Genomic DNA, 21,513 nt, shown 5'->3' with positions numbered 1-21,513 from the left:
TTATCTGTTACGAGAGAGCCTATCTCACAGGAGCTGCTGAGTCTCCTGTTCTTAACTAAGAGAAGAATGCCGTAAAATCGATTTTAAAATGCTGTGCTTGAAGGAAAAAAAAAAGTCAAATGGCATAGGAAAAATCACCAGGGTATATGTAATAGCTTGAGAGTCTCTCTCCATGTCTACTTCTCTTAAAACGAATCAGAATACAAAATCAATATTCAAAAATCAGTTGCATGTCTATATACTAACAACAAATTATTAGAAAGAAAAATTAGAAAAACATTCTCTTTTATAATAGCATCAAGAGAACAAAATACTTAGAAATAAATTTAGCCAAGGAAGCCAAAGAACTCTACACTAAAAACTACAAGATTTGATCAAAGAAATTGAATAAGCCATAAAACTAAAAAGACATCCCATGTTCCTGAATTGGAAGAAGGTCATATTGTTAAAATTACTACCCAAAGCCATCTATATGTCAGTGCAATCCCTACTAAAATTCCAATGTCATTTTCACAGAAATAGAAGAAAAAAAAAAAAACCTAAAATTTAAATGGAACCCTGAATAGCCAAAAACAATCCTGAGAACAAAGCTGGGGGCATCATACTTCCTGATTTCAAGCTATCCTACAAAGCTATAGTAATCAAAACAGTATGATATTGGCATAAAAACACACAGAGACACCAATGGAACAGAACTGAGAGCCCAAATATACCCCCACATATACAGTCAACTAATACTTAACAAGGGATCCAATTATATACTCTGGGGAAAGAACAGTGTCTTCAATAAATGATGGTGGGAAAACTGGATAGTCACATATAAAAAAATGAAACTGAACTCTTATCTTGCACCATATGCAAAAACAACTCAAAATGGATTAAAGACTTAACACCCGAAAGTATAAAACTCCTGGGAGAAAACTTAGACATTGGTCTTGGCAGTGATTTTTTTTTTTTAATTTGACACAAAAAACAAAAGTAATAAAAGCAAAAATAAGCAAGTAGGACAACATCACATTAAAAAGCTTCTACACAGAAAAGAAAACCATTAAAAAATGAAAAGGTAAGGGGAGAAAATACTTACAAATCAAATATCTGATAAGTGGTTAATATCCAAAATGTATCAAGAACGCATACAATCAACAACAGAAAGACAAACAATCTGATTAAAACATGATCACAGGAACGGAATGGATATTTTTCCAATGAGGATATACAAAAGACCAACACACACATGAAAAGGCGCTCAACATCGCTAATCATTAGGGAAACGCAAATCAACACCACGATGAGTTGTCACCTCACACCTGTTAGAATGGCTAAAATAAAAAAGACAAGAGATAAGAAGCATTGGCAAGGATGTGGGGAAAGGAACACTTTTGCACTATTGGTGGAAATTTAAATTGGTGCAGCTGCTATGGAAAACAGGATGAGGTTCCGTAGAAAATTAAAAAGTAAACAATCATATGATCTAGCCATCCCACTTCTGGGTAGAGCCAATGGAAGTGAAGACAGGATATCAAAGAGATATCTATATTGCCATGCTTTTTTTCAGTACTATTCACAAGATCCAAAACGTGGAAACAGCTAAGTTTTTGTCAAGGATGAATGGATAAAGAAGTTGTACTATATATCTATGTATCTATCTATATCCATCCATCTATCTGTCTACACATATATAATATTGGTTGGGGGAGGTAGTTGGGTTTATTTTTAGAGGAGGTACTGGGGACTGAATCCAGGACATCATGCTTGGTAGGCATGTGCTCTACTACTTAAGCTATACCCTCCCTTGCACATATATAATATTATTCAGCCATGAGAAAGAAGGACATCCAGCTCTTTGCAATAACATGGATAGACCCTGAGGACATGATGCTGAGTGAAATAAGCCAGACAGAGAAAGACAAATACTATATAACATCACTTACATGTGGAATCTAAAAAAGCCAAACTCATAGTAATAGAGACTAGAATAATGTTTACCAGCAGCTGGGAGATGAGAGAAAAAGGGAACTAGTGTTCAGAGTACAAACTTCCAACTATAAGATGAGTAAGTTATGGGGATCTAATGAACAACATAGTGATGATAGCGAATGATACTGTATTATCTTGATACACTTGAAAGTTGCTAAGAGAGTAGCTCTTAAATGTTTCATCACAAGAAAGGAATGCTTATTATGTGACATGATGGGGTGTTGGTTAAGGCTACAGTGGTAATCATTTTGCAGTATGTAAGTGTATGAAATCAACACATTGTACACCTTAAATTTATACAATGTTATATATGCCAATTATATATTGTTTCATCCAGGTATTGGTTCATCAGGAATCAATGAGACATCTTGAATTATAACCAACAGACACTTAAATAAGAATATGTTGGAGGACAGTCACTTGCTTATTAACTTTCCAGTTAAGAGAACAAATTAATTTCAAGCACCCATTACATATTAATTACAAGCATCACTGTTTTACTGAACCAGTTAACCTTTGTTTCCCCCACAACTGCCCATATTGTCAGTGCAATGGACAGTGGAAACATTCCTAGAGAAACAGCCCAAAAGTGTGTAAGCAAAGTCCAAAAAACTGACCATGCAGGAAAAGACAAGTCTAGGACCCAGGCCATAGGTAAATCAATCTTTCCAAAAGAAAAGAACATAAAAATGCTATACACTTGACAAGACATCCTTGGTACTACTCATTTGTTCTTAGTAATAAGAAAGGAAAATGCAATATACTGACTTTTTCCTGCTCCAAAACCTCGGTCCACTGACAGTGTTGGGAACGGCACCGGCCGGAGGCTGAACTGCGGGTGGGGGTATCCACACGTGGGCGATGGAAGGATTCCTGGGTACTGGGCACTTTCTAGGGTTGGCACAGGGATGGCACTCACGACAGCTGCAAAACAAAGATATTATCATTGTTATTTTAAATCCTATGTATTCACCTAACAAGCAAAAAGGAAACGACTAAATGTTTATATCTTCAAATCCATGCACATTCTTCATGGCATCACGTAGTTTCCTCTCTTTCCAGAAAGTCCCTTTCTTACTTTTGAAGAGACAGCTCACTCCTCAAACATCTTACTAGGGAGCAGTACCCTGAGGTTTAAAACTTTCCATGGTTTCAAACAAAGAAATAATCTGCCACCATAAAGCCACCTTAAGGCTTCCTGGTTTTTCTTTAGTTTAGTTTAGTTTTTGTCTTATTCTTTCTCTTAGGCAAGAACGATGGCATGAGAAATAATGGGTTGTTCAGAAATGGAATATATTATAGAAAACAAGCTGAGGAAATGGGAATTTTCTGTTAATCCTGTGAAAGGAGGTAATGCTTTGGAGATCTACAGTCTGGAGAGAAAACAGCAGGGTATATTCTAAATAATTGCACTGAAGATTTATATTTAAATAGAAAGAAAATACTTTCAAACAGGCAGAAGACTGCAACTTATTGAAACATTCATTGAAATGCAACTAAATGTTTTCTGGGAATACTAGGCATTTTTAAAAGTTACATTGCCTTAAACCCACAGACAGTATCTTACAAAATATTTTCTATGTTTAGTGAGCATTCCAATTACTCAAATACCTGTTGAATTATACCATATTATGGAATATTTACTCTAACTGTAGTTTATCTTCCTCTTATAAAATGTTTAGTATTCCTTATCTCTTATTAACAAAAAATAAAATTTAAGCTAGCTACTGGAATGATCAATTTCAATATTACATTCCTGTCTATTACATTAATACAGTTATTTCTATTATACACATAGTTTTTTATTTAATTACACCCTAATGCCAATTGCTGGAGTTCAGCATGCACAGCAAAGCACATTTACCAAAGGAACTTTTTTTAAATCTCATTCCTCTTATGTAAGTAATTTCATCATCAAGATACAGATTCTATTGCATTACTGTAAATTAGTTAGGGGGATACTGATGGGAATACAATCATAGTTGGAGATTTGAACACTGCATTAACATCACTAGAAAGATCTTCCAGACAGAAAATAAACAAGGCAACAGAGAAATTAAATACTACAATAGAAAAACTAGATTTGGTGGATATTTTCAGAGCATTACACCCCCCCAAAATAGGATATACATTCTTTTCAAGTGCACATGGAACATTTTCCAGGATCGATCATGTACTTGGGCACAAAAGAAACCTCAACAATTTTAAGAAGATAGAAATTATCTCAAGCATCTTTACTGATCACAATGCCATGAAACTGGAAATCAACAACAGAGAAACAAAGGAGAAAAAAAGGAAAGCATGGAGATTAAACAATATGTTATTGAAAAAACAATGGGTCAATGAGGAAATCAAAGCTGAAATTAAAAAATACCTTGATACAAATGACAATGAAAGCACAACCACTCAAAATCTATGGGACACAGCAAAGGCAGTGCTAAGAGGGAAGTTTATAGCGATACAGGCCTTCCTAAAAAAAGAACAATCTCAAATAAACAATTTAACCCACCAGCTGAATGAATTAGAAAAAGAAGAACAAAAAGCCCCAAAAGGCAGCAGAAGGAAGGAAATTATAAAGATCAGGGAGGAAATAAATACAATAGAGATTAACAAGACCATAGAAAAAAATCAACCAAACCAAAAGCTGGTTTTCTGAAAAAGTAAATAAAATCGACAAACCTCTGGCCAAACTCACAAAGAAGAAAAAAGAGAGAGCACAGATTAGCAAAATAAGAAAGGAAAATGGAGAAATTACAACAAATAAAATAGAAATACAGAATATCATATGAGAATATTATGAAAAACTATATAGAACCAAACTGGATAACCTAGAGGAGATGGACAAGTTTCTGGAAACATACTGTCCACCAAGACTGAATCAAGAAGAAACTGACCAATTGAACAATCCGATCACTAGAAAGGAAATAGAAATAGTAATTAAAAACCTCCCTACAAATAAAAGTCCAGGACCGGACGGCTTCACCGGGGAATTCTACCAAACATACAAAGAAGAACTCATACCAGTCCTTCTCAAACTCTTCCAGACGATTGAAAAGGAGGGAATACTCCCAAACTCATTCTATGAAGCCACCATCACCCTGATACCAAAACCAGGAAAAGAAACTACAAAAAAAGAGAATTATAGGCCACTATCACTGATGAACACAGACGCCAAAATCCTCACCAAAATATTAGCAAATAGAATCCAACAGCACATAAAAAAGATCATACATCATGACCAAGTGGGGTTCATCCCAGGGACACGAGGGTGGTTCAACATATGCAAATCAATCAATGTAATACATCACATCAACAAGAGAAAGGACAAAAACCACATGATCATCTCAATAGATGCAGAAAAAGCATTTGATAAAATTCAACACCCATTTATGATAAAAACTCTCGCCAAAGTGGGTACAGAGGGAACATATCTCAACATAACAAAAGCTATATATGACAAACCTACAGCCAGCATAGTACTCAATGGTGAAAAACTCAAAAGCTTCCCACTAAAATCTGGGACAAGACAAGGATGCCCAGTATCACCACTCCTATTCAACATAGTCATGGAAGTTCTAGCCACAGCAATCAGGCAAGAGAGAGAAATAAAAGGGATCCAAATTGGAAAAGAAGAGGTAAAAGTGTCACTATATGCCAACGACATTACTATATATAGAAAACCCTAAAAGGTCCACACAAAAACTACTAGAGCTGATTGAAGAATTCAGCAAGGTAGCAGGTTACAAAATTAACGTTCAAAAATCAGTTGCATTTCTTTACACTAATGATGAATCAACAGAAAAAGAAAGTAAAGAAACAATCCTCTTTAAAATAGCACCCAAAGTAATAAAATATCTGGGAATAAATCTAACCAAGGAGGTGAAAGAATTATACACAGAAAACTATAAACCATTGATGAAGGAAATTAAAGAAGACTTTAAAAAATGGAAAGATATCCCATGCTCTTGGATTGGAAGAATCAATATTGTTAAAATGGTCACACTGCCCAATGCAATCTACAGATTTAATGCAATCCCTATCAAATTACCCAGGACATATTTCACAGAACTAGAACAAATCATAATAAAATTTATATGGAACCATCGAAGACCTAGAATTGCCAAAGCATTACTGAAGAGAAAGAAAGAGGCTGGAGGAATAACTCTCCCAGACTTCAGAGAATACTATAGAGCTACAGTCATCAAGACAGCATGGTATTGGTACAAAAACAGACATATAGACCAATGGAACAGAATAGAGCCCAGAAATGAACGCACAGACTTTTGGTCAACTAATCTTAGACAAAGGAGGCAAGAATATACAATGGAATAACAGTCTCTTCAGCAAATGGTGTTGGGAAAATTGGACAGCAGCATGTAAAACAATGAAGCTAGAACACTCCCTTACACCATATACAAAAATCAACTCAAAATGGATCAAAGACTTAAATATAAGACAAGATACAATAAACCTCCTAGAGGAAAACATAGGCAAAACATTATCTGACATACATCTCAAAAATTTTCTCCTAGAAGAAATAAAAGCAAGAATAAACAAATGGGACCTAGTGAAACTTACAAGCTTCTGCACAGCAAAGGAAACCAGAAGTAAAACAAGAAGACAACCTACAGAATGGGAGAAAATTTTTGCAAATGAAACCGACAAAGGCTTGATCTCCAGAATATATAAGCAGCTCATATGACTCAATAAGAAAAAAATAAACAACCCCATCCAAAATGGGCAGAAGACCCAAACAAGCAATTCTCCAAGGAAGACATACAAATGATCAAAAGGCACAAGAAAAAATGCTCAATATCGCTAATTATCAGAGAAATGCAAATCAAAAACTACAATGAAGTATCACCTCACACCAGTCAGAATGGCCATCATTCAAAAATCCACAAATGACAAATGCTGGAGAGGCTGTGGAGAAAGGGGAACTCTCCTACACTGCTGGTGGGAATGCAGTTTGGTGCAGCCACTATGGAAAACAGTGTGGAGATTCCTCAAAAGACTAGGAATAGACTTACTGTATGACCCAGGAATCCCACTCCTGGGCTTGTATCCAAAAGGAACCCTACTTCAGGATGACACCTGCACCCCAATGTTCATAGCAGCACTATTTACAATAACCAAAACATGGAAACAGCCTAATTGTCCATCAACAGGTGACTGGATAAAGAAGATGTGGTATATTTATACAATGGAATACTACTCAGCCATAAAAACCGACAGCATAACGCCATTTGCAGCAACATGGATGCTCCTGCAGAATGTCATTCTAAGTGCAGTAAGCCAGAAAGAGAAAGAAAAATACCATATGAGATCGCTCATATGTGGAATCTAAAAAACAAAAACCAAAAACAAACAAACAAAAACAAAGCACAAATACAGGACAGAAATAGACTCATAGACATAGAATACAGACTTGTGGTTGTCAGGGGGGCGGATGGTGGGAAGGCATAGACTGGGATTTCAAAACTGTAGAATAGATAAACAAGATTATACTATATAGCACAGGGAAATATACACAAAATCTTATGGTAGCTCACAGAGAAAAAAATGTGACAATGAGTGTGTATATGTCCATGTATGACTAAAAAATTGTGCTGAACACTAGAATTTGACACAACATTGTAAAATGATTATAAATAAAAAATGTTAAAAAAATAAAATATTTTAACTTAAAATGCAGATTAGATTACACTTTAAATTAAAAGGACTGCTTCTAGTAAACTAGCTTTTAAAACTGCATTCCAGGATTTATTTCCCAATATATTTGTAACACTCCTTGAAGCGCATCTTAACATGTTTATTTAAATTGAAAAATAAAGTCAGATTTTTTTCAGATAAAAAGTTTGATTGACTGATTCGACAATGAGGATTAACTCTTAAGTATGTTAAATTATGGGTGTTTTACGTGAATTGAATAAAGATATGTATTAAACATTTACTAGGATAAAACATTTAAAAAAATTATGTTAGTAAAGATATGTGATGTTTCAATGTTTCTAATCCTGCCTCAGCATATTGTACTCACAAAGTACCTCTAAGTGAAAAAAAATTTGCAGGTGTTATTTTATGATTACTTTGCAAGTCTTGGTAAAGCTTTTTACAGTTATATCTCCTAGACAATTAGAAAGTAAGTAACTTGAATGAGTAACAAATACTTTTAAAAGTTAGGTGGTTTCTAAAGCTTTTAATTCCCCCCAAAATTGAAGGAGGGCATTATCTAGTTGTTATTTGAAATATTATTAAAAATAGCTTTGTTCACAGAGTAAGTTTTGACATGTAATTGGAAAGTTTAAATCATTGAATAATTACTACAAAAATCTCTTATAATTGTACAAAAAAGCTTCATTCACGTCATTAAGCGATAGAATTCTAATAAAACTTTGTATACAATTGTGCAGAAATACTAATTGTAATGTTAACACAATACTGAAAAAAAATAGCAGTTAAAGACCTGTGGTTATCTAAGTTTATAATACAAATCTAACACCTCGGTTTATAAAAATATTCTGTTTCAAAGTAGTAAGATTGATGACCAACAAAAGATAATCACAGAAACAGATGACATTTGTATATTATTCTGTGGGGACAATGAATTGTAGGTACTAGTTCACGGAAAAAATGAGTGATACAAACTTTTCTCTGTAAAAGAGGTGCTTTCTCGTGTATTTTATAAATGGATGATGGTGGTCATCAAAATGCTATGATATTTTTATGTTTCTGGCTTTATTTAAAAGAGTGTAATACCAGAACAATTACACTGTTCACAGACATTTAACATAATATTTTAAATGTTAAATTAAAAATATGTGCAATGATACAAAGCTTTTATGAATTATTTTGGGGAGGATTTAAATTAAAAAATTGAGACTAAATAGTATATGGTACCACACATAAAGGTGCTTTACAAACAAAAACATATTTTATAAAGCTGTGGCATACAGACACAGAAACAGACTCCAGCAAAAGGGAAAGAAATACAATGACAAGGAAATTTTTAAAAAGAATCAGAAATTCAAGCCAGACACCAGCCCAAATAATTATAAATTCCTTAAAGAAAAAGGTTATAATTTTGTCGTTTTCGTGTTTGTCACAGTGCAGTGCTAGAGATATACTTCACATTTTTCAAGGGAGTTAAGAAGAAGGAGTTTCTAGAACTAATATTAGAAATCTGTCATTTTAACCCACTGGAGATTTTTTAAAGTGGTCTGATGTATTATTTCGTCTCCTGGTGTGTATAATTACTGTACTAGTAATAGTAATAATAATAATACTAGCAATAATAGATTTGAACACATTGTAAATAAGAGCTGTATAATAACATCAAGTCTGTATTCATGTAACTCAAAATCCCAGTGGCTGAAGCAGTCAGTTTAATGAATTCACACATCTTACTGATCAAAATGAGATCGCTGCATAGTCATTAAGGCTGACTGCCAAATTGCAAAGCCTTCCCTGTGTTGACAACTTTTTCTCATAAATACATGTGATGACGATAGTCTCCCTTAGATACAGAAGGCACCCACTTTACAAATTGTGCATGTTTTAATCAATATCGTTATCTGGATTTAACCAATATTTTATAATACACTTAGAAAAAGAACGTCATAAATATCTCCTGGTTGGAGCTGAATACATTTGAATAGAGAAACATGAAATAATTTGGCAAGTCACAGGTTCTGTATAGTTAGAGAGCTGAGAGAACCCAAGAGACTAAATTTATATTTAAGTTCTAAGTCTTTCATTACGGAAGAAAAGAAATTTTACTTTCTGTGAGTTCTGCCTTTTGACTACTGACCTGGGTACAAAAGGTTTGCAAATAATACAAGGTTTTTTAAAAACCAGAGATCTGTTGTATGTGTCTGCATCTCGAAGCTGCCCATGGTTCTGTTCCCTGACATGAAATAGAATGGTCAGTACTCCAAAGCTTTGGTTTTGAAGTATTTTGATCCGTGATTCTTTCCTAAAAGGGCACGGACGTCTGTACTTACTTATAAAACTGTTGTTGCAAAACTAATCATTCTGAAATAAGTTGGACCCAGCACTGTGTATTAAAGTGCATTGTGGTATTTTCCCTCAGATGTCAGTTTTGAGAGCCAGAAACACATGCGTACGTGCGTGTGCACACACGTACACTCACTACAGTTCAAAGCAGTCACCGCACTGCTATGTTTACGTAAAACAGCTGAGAGAGTGATACCACCAAGCATTTTCAATAAATCTATGCTCTGTGGCCAAATATGACAAGAAATCTGTCCTGACACAGCTTGCTGACAACTGAATTTATATCTCACCCTGAAGCATGAAGATTTCTCAAGTGGAAATTTCCTCACCAAATTACTTAGTTCCCTGAACAGGGCACACTGATATTCAAAAACTTCTTATAACATTCTTAAAAATTTTTAGCACTAAATGTGACCTATAGGAAATCTAAAGTAGAGATTTTATTTTTAAAGCTATGATTGTAAAAAAGAAGGCCCTCTGGATATTTCTCAACATGATACTTGACAGAACTGAGATTTGTTGAGGAGGAGAGGTAGACAAACATAAGAGTGAAGATAAGAATACTTGAAGTGCAAAGAGTTTAACTGAAATGATTTCTCAGTCTGCCTCTCTTTACCGTCTCTTTTCTGTAATGACTTACAGGTCATCTGGACTATTTGGAAATTCAGTGGCCAGCGCCCTTGATAAATATTGTTACCTCCTTCACATTTTCAAGTGTCCTTTGACGAGCAATCGTCACTGACTGGTATCGGCACATATCCACAACCTCTATCAAATTCCCTTTTAGGAAAATAGTGAACCATTCACAACTATGTGTTCTGTAGTTGTTCTTAACATAGTCATACGGAGCCCAAGCATGAAGGTCAAACGGCCTGGGTCCACTACCTACTTCTGCCACCTGGTGGGAGTGTCACAGTCGGTACCTAAGATGCCTCCCCGTGATTCCCTCATCACGATATTCACATCCTGGCGGAGTTCCCTGCCAGGTTCACCAGGGTTGGTCTGGTGACCAACAGGCTGCAACAGAAGGGATGGTATGTCACTTCCAAAATCAGGTCACATGAGATGCTCCTCACCCTTTGTGCTCTCTCTCTCTCTCGCTGATTACTCACTCTGGAGGAAGTCAGAAGTCCTATATGGAGGGCTCTGAGCCAGCACTGTGTATTCCTGACCCTCAGAAGCTATTGAAAAAAAAAAATGACTGTTTTACATTGCTACATTTTGGAGCTAATTTGTCAAGCAGTAGTTGGTAACTGTACCTTGACTTGAGAGGATATATAAGATCTATTTCTTAGTTTCCTTATCTGTAAATGGTGATGATCACAGTACCAACTGTATGGTGTGGCTGGGAGGACTAAAGAGATCATCCAGACAGAAGTGCAGCAGAGTGAGGAGTCAGGAGTCAGCACGTCAGAAATGTTGATTATTGACATAAATCTACCGCATTCCAATAGATCTGGCCCAAGACTGAGCTGAATACCATTTAACAGAAAATAGTTTAAATCACCATTCTTGTGTCTTTGACCTTGATTATGTGATGATTTCACAGGTGAATGCATATGTCTAAACTTACTAGATGGTATACATTAAATATGTACAATTTTATATGTATCAATTATATCTCAATAAAATTGCTAAAAAATAAGTTTAAAAATTTTTAAATATGATCCCTTAAAATATAAGCTAATTTTTTCACAGAGATACTGAAAATTATTATCATTAAAACATAGTTATATTTTAAAAATGCTGTCTTACACTTGAAAAAAAGTGCAATATATTAAGATAAAGGCAACTAAATAAATAGTGGTTTTTAACTCAAATTTGAACCTGGGGGTTATGGCACTGTAAGATTTATGAGATTAGAAAAGAAAGCTCTTTCTCTGAAGGAGGAAAATAACAGGAATTATGATTATAAAACCAAATCTGGGCTCCAACTCTGGTTCAGTCATTTATGAGCTAAATGGAAGGCCCTTAGTTTACCTAAGTCTCAAGGACCCATTTTTTGTGTGGTTTCTACACACTTTACAAGATGAGATATGATGTGGGGATGACCAGACCAGTGACTGCCACAGGGCGGCTATGAAAATGTCCTAAGATTAAATGGAGTTCACCGTGAGCAGGGAACTTTAAGACCCTGACAGTCCTCCTACAGCCTTCACTCACTTCTACTTCTCAACTTCTGAAGTCCAGAAATCTGAAATAGCTGTGAACATCTGAGTACACATTTTGACCCCATGAGCATCAGACGGATGGGACCGCAGGAAAGGGAGACTCTGATCTGGGTCCAGAGGAAGCCTTTGAGAGGAGCTTCCTTCTCTGAGGTATCACACTGCTTCCTTCTCTGCACACCAGTGACTTTCCCAAGGCACCGTGAGCCATCTTTCATTAAGTTACCCCAGATCACTCAAAAGACTTGACTCAGATGAGAAAGGTCCTGGAATAAAAGATAGTGCGTTTTGTTGTAGAATTCCTTAATTCCTAATGTCTTAGAGAGAACTGGGCGGCAGAAACCTAGAAAAAGCCAGGGGTCTTTCAGGCCCATCCACGTTGTTGCAAGTGGCAGTGTTTTATTCTATTTTTATTCTGAAATAAGTCAGACAGAGAAAGACACATACTATATAATATCACTTACACATAGACTCTAAAATAACACAAATGAATCTATATACAAAACAGAAACAGACTCATGGAGAAAACAAACTTACGGTTACCAAAGGGGAGAAGGAGGGACGGAGGGAGAAATTAGGGATATGGGATTAACAGATATAAACTACTACACATAAAATAGATAAAAACCAAGCATTTACTATAGAGCATAGGGAATTATATTCAATATCTTGTAATGACCTATACTGGAATATATTCTGAAAAAATAACTGAATCACTTTGCTGTACCCTTGAAACTAATACAATAAGTCAACTATACTTCAACAACAAAAAAAAGCAAGGGATCTTTATTTTTCATATTGCTCTAAAAAACCTTTCTAAAAGCTATGTTTGTATTCCTTTGTACTCCATCATCCAAAATTCTTTCCTTCCACCAACTCTTTGTCAGCTCCCTTCTTGATTATCTCTGTATCTCTGATAATCAAGCTATTTGCTTTCTGCCTTGGAAAATCGTTCCTAAAAACACAACTCTGTATTCTCCATAGGCACCTTTTCGAGCTTAAAAGCCATACCTTAACCACATCTGCCCCATCCTACCAACCTAATGGTTTTGCTAATCCAGTAAAATTACTGATCAATTAATTTTATTTAAAAAATACCAAGAGACAACCTCTGTGTCTTCAACCCTCAGTCATCAACAACTGTTACACAAAGTCCAAAGGCATTTACACAGCACAGTGGGAGCTACAGAGGCACATTAAAAGATAAAAATTAAAATGACCTCCTGCAGAAACTCATAGTTAAGAGGAGGAATTAAGTAGGACATTCAAGATGCAAAGATAAAGACTTAAGAACGTTATCAAATTATCATGTAGAATCATGCATTAGGTAATGAGATCATCTCTAAAGCAAATTTAAATGAGCTTTGACCTTTCTGCTCCTTGACACGCCACTGCTGCCACAGTTCTCGGCAGCAGAAAATCTGTATGCATTGGTGTTTATGGGCAAGTTGTTTGCACTTATTACTCCTAAGAAAGCATTCTCAATCATATGCGGGCGTCTGCAAGGGCTGCAGGGTGATGGAATGAAAAGTCCAGCTCCAGAAGCCTGTGGAGCTGGGACCAGGCTTAGGATACCGGCTTCTTAGACCACGCATGGAAGGATTAAATATTCTGACTTGGAATTCTGACTTGGAATCGAACGTTCTAGAGGTAGGACTTACCCTCTTATGGTTCAGTCCATCTGTGTACAAGAGGGCCCTCTGGTATTACAGCACCTCCAAACAATACAATTCCAGTTTTTAAAATCTGCTTTTTCTCATGTAGCTTTATTTCACTTTTCAATGGCTTCTCTAACTCACTGAATTCTGCAGGCAAGTGACTAAAGCAGATAGTGGAAATGGAAGAAAAAGAGTTGGCTCTCATAGTGAATATTCTAGAAAGCCCCCAAACCAGTAGCCATTGCAGAAAAGCAAAACTGTATGCTCTTCTTTGCCTCAGTCTTTTTTACTAGACCCTAGTTCAACTTTTTGAGATTTGTTTTTTCCTGAAAGGCCAATTTTACACTTTCTTCCCCTCCAATATTTACAAGGAAAGAAAAAACTGGGAAAAAATGAAACGCCACAGGTTTTTAGCCAATCAACCCTCATACAGTAAATTGTTACAGTTGTATAACTGACGTGACCTTACAGGATATCTACTTCCATTTATATCCTTCCTAGATCTGATTCCTCACTTCTCTTCTGGCATTTTACAGAGAAAGAAAACAGGTTGAACACGGAAAGGGAATCTTTCCAAGGTCAAACAAATGTTCCATCGAGTAATCAAATGCTAGAAATGAAAATCTACATCTCTCCAGGAATTGCTCTCAGCCAAAGAAGTTGCTCACTCAAGGTTTTGCCTTACATCCTCAGAGCAGCCTGCATCGAAGACAGCAGAAGTCCCCCTACCGACCCCTGCCTCATGTGGGACAACTATGAAGGACAATCCCAGCCTAGAGCAACCTGTAGGGTCAGCTCCATTAAACCGCATCATCAGTTCACCATCTCCCTCCTGCAACCCTGCATCCTTCACCCTCACAGGTGCTGTTCCAGAAAACACTTGCTAATAAGTCTCCTGCTTACCAATCTCTGTTCAGAATCTGAATCCTGGAAACCCAGCATATGACCCTTATCTATCCTTGAAAAATTAAAGAAAGTTACACCCGATGCTTCTGATTTCTTGTAGTTAATTTCATTTACAGTAAGAACGAACATTTAAAATAATTCTTCAGCCACAGTAAAAATAGTCCCTCTCTGCCATCATTTTACAGGAAAGAGCACGGGACTGGGGAAATCAAAATATCTGGGCTCTTCTCCTGCCTACACTATCAGCTGTATGCTTCTCAAGGGCATCAGCTTACGTCGCAGTGACGTGTGTCCAGGGGTACGGAGTAGCACACGCCACACTGTGTTTTCAACCAAGAAGCACCGTCTGAGACAAATAAACAGATTCTGCACTTCAGTGAAATTAAGTACCGTTTCCCGTGGGTTTTCATAACTAAAAACACTTCAGATGGTCTATATTTTATCTGCTAATTAACATTTTATAGAACATGGTGAGAAATGTCAAGGAAGAGGGCAAAAATAGTCTTACAAAAAGAATGACTCTTAAGTGGAACAGCAAGCATCTTCATATATATGACCGGAAATTCAAACTGTGCTATGATTTGGTTCATATATAGCTTGTTATGTGTGATATTCTTATATGTGTCTTCTGGTACACATATTATGTAATTCTGCTGAATATATACCCAAGAATGGAACGGATCTAGGAATCGAATTACTGGGTCAGAGCATCCTTATACATTTTGCAAAAGTATTTATCTATTTAAAATCACATGCATGCTTTATACGATAATTTTTAAAATAATAAATTGTTAGTCATTCTAGAGTCCCCCATTCATGTCGAGTAAGACACTGGGAATAAGAGAAGCTGTGTTGTTCTAGGCACAGAGTAATTCAGAGTTTGAGGTGACAGATGAGGCAGCGCAGTGCAGTGGTAGACTAAGCACAGGTGTTGGGTTCAGATTCTCAGAACCTTGGTTTCCCTGTTTGTAAACTGGAGATGCTACAGGCAAAAAAAATCTTTAAACAGAAGAAAAGAGTGTAACTAATAAAAGGCACACGAGACATCTTTGTCCTTGGAAAAGCAACGCACCACAGAGGCTCAAAGGTTGCTCAGTGTATCCTTGTGTAAGTTTCTTAATCTGAGTCTCTGCTCCCCATCTGTAAAATCTGGCTAATCTCACCAAGTGATAACACTATGAGGATTAAATGAAATAATAATTAATTAATAAGGTATTTAGCAAGTGAATAATATTTGGAAGTTCTTGATACTTGTTAGATTTCATTTCATTTCTCTTTCTTTCTAAGCACATTATTTCATTTTTTGTTTAATGAAAACAATTTTAATTGCCCTTAATACACCAGAAAATTTTATTAGAAGATACTCTAGCTATAACTGCTAAAAAAGAGCCCGAAAGTACCGATGTGTTACAAAAACAAGAATTCTTATAATATATTTACCTAATCATTCACCCATTCATTTGACAGATATTTACCCAGCACCAGTTTTGTGCTAGGTACTGAGTTACACAATGTGTAAATAGGAAGATGAATTAGATACATTCCCTCCCTATCATGTAATACACAATCTGTTAGAGGAGAGAAGATTTGGGCTTGAATATCTAAGCATATGAGGTGGTACTATGTGTAATTAATGCCACAAGACTGGTTTTTTAAAAAGGCTATTCAAACGTGAGAAAGGAAGCCATAATTTCTGGATGGAGTAATCAGAGAGGAAAGAATTTTTGAGAGCATCAATAGCTCTCTGGTCTTTGAAAGATGTATAGAACTTTGTTAGGGAGAGATAGCCACCAAGTCATCCCAAAAGGAAAGAAGTATTCAGAAGGAAAAACAAATAAAGGACAATGTATATGCATATTTGTAGACTGGTGATTAGTCTGGCTTGGCAAGAGTCTAAGGGAGACTCACACGCACACACACACAAAATATATACAACAATATAGCAATAGGAAACTAGAAATGTAGACTCAAATCTGGTATGCTGAGCAGTTTGTGGTTGTTTTTTTCTTGGAAGACAAGAAAGGAGGAGCCCCCGGGAAAACTTATAACGTGGAATGCCATGTTTCAGTTGTTTTAGGAAGAAATCTAGCAAGCAGTATACAAAGAAGTCTGGAAGACATTAGAGAGAGGAAGGCTAATTATAAAGCTGTTTTGACAGTTCAGATGTGAAGCCAAGAAAGGGGAGAATAAAAATACCACCCCTGGGAATACGAAGGTAGCCACGGATTCAAAAGATATTGCAGAAGAAAAACATCAATAGAATATGGGAACTTATTAGATAAGAAAGTTACATATGGGATAGAAAGGCCCACAGAGATTCTGAAACACAATGATTTTTAAGAAGAAAGCTACAGAAGATTGGCACGGATAGAACTTAGTTATAAGAGGAAAGTGGCTGGAAGGAAAGAACAGAGGCAGCTCAGTGTACAATGTCTCTCTATGTAGTGAAAGGAATGAAACAAACAGGACACTAGTTTGACAGAGTACTGCAGCTGGGAGCATAATGATTAAGAGAACCCTGAAGATGCAGAACTCTGAAGCTGCTCCTTCTGAGTCCAAATTCTGCCTGCCACTTACTTGCCGTGTGACTGCAAGCTTGGTACTTAAACTCTTCAAGTCTCAGTTCTCTCATCAGTAAAACAGGCATAGGAATAGTATCTGCCCCATGAGGTGACAGTTGGCATTTATTATAAATCCCACGTTAGGTTTTACACTTACTGTAGTACAGTTGAGAGATACACTGAAACATACAGGAAACTCGACATAGAGTAGGTAGAAAGAAACAATCATTTGTTCATTCATTTGGCTACATTGTATCGACTGAGTGCCTTCCATGTGCCAGGCTCCGTTCTGGGGACTGAGGATATGAAGTGAACAAAGCAGGCAAAATCTCTGCCCTCAGAGAGCTGACATTCAAATACGGGAAACAGATGATCAACAAGCAAACACCCAAATGCAAGGAGGGTGGTCATACATATTAATAAAGAAAAATTAAGCAGAATAAAGAGGGTAGAGAGCAACCATTGATGCTGCAAGGCAAGGGTCAGGGAAGACCTGTTTGTTCATGGTGGTGGCAGCTCAACACAGACGTGAATGAAATGAGGGAAACGACATGTAAACCTCTATGAAAAGAGATTCTGGGTAAAGAGAACTGCAAGTGCAAAGACCCTGAGTTGGAATGTGTAGTATTCTCCAAGGAACAGAGAGGAGGGCTATGTGGCTGAAACAAATTACACAGAGGCGTAGCAGGGGACCACGTGAGGGACATGCCACAGGCTGGATCGCACGGTGCCTCAGAGGGCACGGTAAAAAATCAGTGGATTCTGTGCTACATGTGATGGAGAGTTAGGAGGAATAACATGACCTAGCTCTCATGTACTGAAGCGCTGCCGTGTAGACAACTCACTGTGGGGTCAAGAGCTAAAGAAAAGTCAATGGTTTTAAGCTCATAGCTTTAGTCTATAATCTATAAGAGATGGTAGTGGCTTGGACAAGGGCAGAACAGTGGAGATGGGAAGGAGTGGTCAGACTTGGGACAGGTTTTGAAAGAAAAATGATAGGATGTGGTAAAAGACTGAATTTGGAGTATGAGGAAATTAGAATAAAAAAGCATGAAACTAGAGCTCTTTAACAAGACTATGGATGAACAGTACTACCATGTAGAGAATGGGATAAGTAACTGGGTCAAGTCTGGAGCTGGGGAGAGCGGATTACAGAAGAGGAAGCTATCCATTCTGAGCACAGCTGGCTTATCTATCAGACAGCCATTTGGAGGAGGTGAGTCAACATTTGACATGGAAATTGATGCGGATTTCAGAAAGGGATAAAGCTAGGGATAGAATCTGGAATTCATGAGCATTCAAATGGCATCAAAGCCACTGGTACTAGATGGCATCACCTAAGACGCTAGTGTAGACGTAAGACAGCAGCTTGAAGACTGAGCCCTGGGGCGCTCTCTGACTGAGACTAGGGACAAAAAGAGGAACGAGTAAAGCACTAAAAGGGAGCAGCCCATGGGGTAGGAAGAAAACCAGGAGCACTAAGTATACTACAGGCTAAGTGAAAAGAAGCGTTTCAGGAGAAAAACAGATGCTGTGTCCAATTTTGCTGAGCATCGAGAACTGACCACTTGGTTAGACCAGGTGGAGATTATTGATAACCTTGGAAAGTCCTGGTTTCAATACAGAGGGACTGTGAAAATGTCATTAAAGCTAGTAAGAATGATTAAAAGAGGAAAAGGTATAGACAACTTTCAGAAGAGGTTTTCAGGAAGGGGGAGGAATGGGCTTTAGTTGGAGGGGAACGTGGTTCTGGCAAGGACGCTTTAAAAGAGGAGTTACGAGGTAATGTTTAAATGCCTGTTGGAGTTATCAGTAGGAGGGAAAATTGATGTGGAAAAGGGAAGGGATAATTACAGGAGGGTCCCTAAGTGGTGAGAAAGGGTGTCCTCAAGGGTAAGAGCTGAACTCAGAAAGGAGCACAAACAGATCAAGTAAATTTGATGGATAGATAAGGATGCCGTTTCTGAATGCTTCTCTCTCTCTTTTTTTTTTGGTGATATAAGAAGCATGGTTATTATCTGAGAGTAGGGAAGGGAGAGAGGTATTGGGAGTCTGAAAGGCAAGAATAGATATAAGACATTCATCTGATAAAGTGAGACAATGAATGACTAAGAGAAATGAGTGGCATTTCTAAACAGATGACAGCTCACCTTAGATTTGTGGTCATAAACACCCAGTAAACAGGTTATGTGTTTTTCTCCAGACAAAGTCAGCTGCTAGGGTCCATGGTAAATCCTGGTAGAGGAGCTGATTTAACCAGGATTGAGGTTTTTTTTTTTTTTTTTTCCAGGTGAGTATGATAGAGAAGAAGAACCAAGGGAGATGAGGGTGTTTGCAAGGGACTGAAGATAGTAACTGATGATAGATTGGAAGCTGAGTTTGGATGGAACAGAAGACATGAGGCAGGTGATGGACAGTGGGAAGGTTGTAGAGTTAATGGATTGGAGATCCAAGTGGGATTGAAGAACTGTTGGCAAGGGGGCAATAAAATAAGTGGCAGGAAGGTAATAAGGTGCTAGAAAAAGGAATGATAGAAACTGACTCTTTGTAGGAGGCACAATTATTGGTTTAGTGTGTGACATGGAATTGAATTGAGGTGGGAAAGAGCTAATATTGTAGGTAACATGAAGGAACTAACATCAGATGGATTACTTGCGTGGATATTGTAATTACCCAGATTGATCACAGAGGTAATTGGAAAGGAAATGATTCTCAGATAATAATATTTTCTGTGGATGTGGGAGTATGACAGAAAACTTCAACAGGAAGGGGCAGTAAGTAATTATCTCAATATTTGTTTCAAGGGTGCTACATTATTTAAGTCTGAAAATTAGACCTATTGAAAATGTTAATCTATGAAGGTGCTCCTTAGAATGAGATCAAAGATCACAGCAATTTCAACTCTTTTTACATCAATTCATATTTTTAAAGTAATTTCTGAAATATGTATCCAACTGATTGCCAACAGACAGATCATATGATTGAGTACAAAAATACAACAACACTGAAAACTCTGACTTCTAAGTACAAATAATATGATTTTAATTCATTCTTCATGATGTCCATTTACCCAGAATGTTCAGAGAAAACTCTAGTTTTTGATAATTGATATAGAAAAGATACAAACAGAAAGCACTCACTTGTCCATGGCAGTGCCAGTCACTACTCACCAGGATTGTTGGACTGGGCATCCATAGGGATCATGAGCTTTGCCCGAGTGGCTCGGCGTGCAGCCAGTGACCTCTCCAGAGTAGACATGGAGCTTCCTGCTTCCTCTGTGTCTTGACCTAAAAGAAAAACAGTACTCCTGAGAGACACCTTCTTTAATGGTGTAACACTTCATTTCTAGCCAGGAACTCCACAGCCTTTTTTGTTTTATTGAAGTTTTAAATCATAACATCTACTTTTTTTTACAGCCCAATCAATATACTCTCATTGGACATTTTTTTTTTTTTGGTCCTACTAAAATCATCATTTTAATCTTTGATGTCATTTGACAAACATTAATAAAATTTATCATAACCTCATTACCCAGAAAGAACCGTTATTTTATTTTTAATTTCTGCCTACGTATGTATATGCAAAAGGAAGAGAAAATATATTAATGTATTTATTTTTCAAAAATGGCATTAGACCGTACATACTATTTTGTAGCCTTCCTTATAAAATAACAAAAATCCTTCTCTGTCAATAAGTCAGTAACATAATTTTTAACAGCTCAGTAATATTCAATTGTATGAACTCACCACAATCTTTGCAACTATTACTTAAGCCCCAAAGATATTACATCTTATCATTAAAAACAGGAAATAAAGTACATTCTTCAAAAGTAAGGTTAGGTATATCTATATAAATATATTGTGATTCCATAAAATGTTATGCTAAAATGTCATCAAAAATGATATATGCAGATTTGAAAACTGAATAAAAATATATGCTGAAAAAACAAATTCTGCATAGTATGTATTCCTAAAGAATGTACTATTCATCGACATGAAGTTTTATCTTCTTTTAATTGAAGTATAGTTATTTTACAATATTATATTACTTTCAGGTGTACAGCATAGTGATTCAGTATTTTTATAGATGATCTTGTATTAAAAGTTATTACAAAGGAATGGCTAGAATTTCCTGTGCCGTACAGTGTATCCTTGTTGCTTATCTATTTTATATAGAGTAGTCTGTGTCTCTTAACCCCATACCCCATCTAGCCCCTCCTCCCTTCCC

The 21,513-nt window shown here is 36.7% G+C and overlaps 1 protein-coding gene across 1 annotated transcript in view; it reads right to left on the bottom strand.

Moving 5' to 3' along the window:
- DCC (DCC netrin 1 receptor) overlaps positions 1-21,513 on the bottom strand; it is a 986,493-nt gene that overhangs the window by 38,380 nt on the left and 926,600 nt on the right. The window contains exons 25-26 of the mRNA XM_014557664.2: positions 20,457-20,573; positions 2,746-2,901 (exon numbers count right to left, since the gene is read on the bottom strand). Of these exons, the coding sequence (XP_014413150.1) occupies positions 2,746-2,901; positions 20,457-20,573 (273 nt within the window). The remainder of the gene's footprint in view (positions 1-2,745; positions 2,902-20,456; positions 20,574-21,513) is intronic.

Source organism: Camelus ferus, chromosome 30 (genome assembly GCF_009834535.1).
Source record: "Camelus ferus isolate YT-003-E chromosome 30, BCGSAC_Cfer_1.0, whole genome shotgun sequence".
Classification (NCBI taxonomy): Eukaryota; Metazoa; Chordata; class Mammalia; order Artiodactyla; family Camelidae; genus Camelus; species Camelus ferus.
The sequence above is the reverse complement of the archived record's forward strand: the minus strand, read 5'-3'. Positions and strand labels throughout refer to the sequence as shown.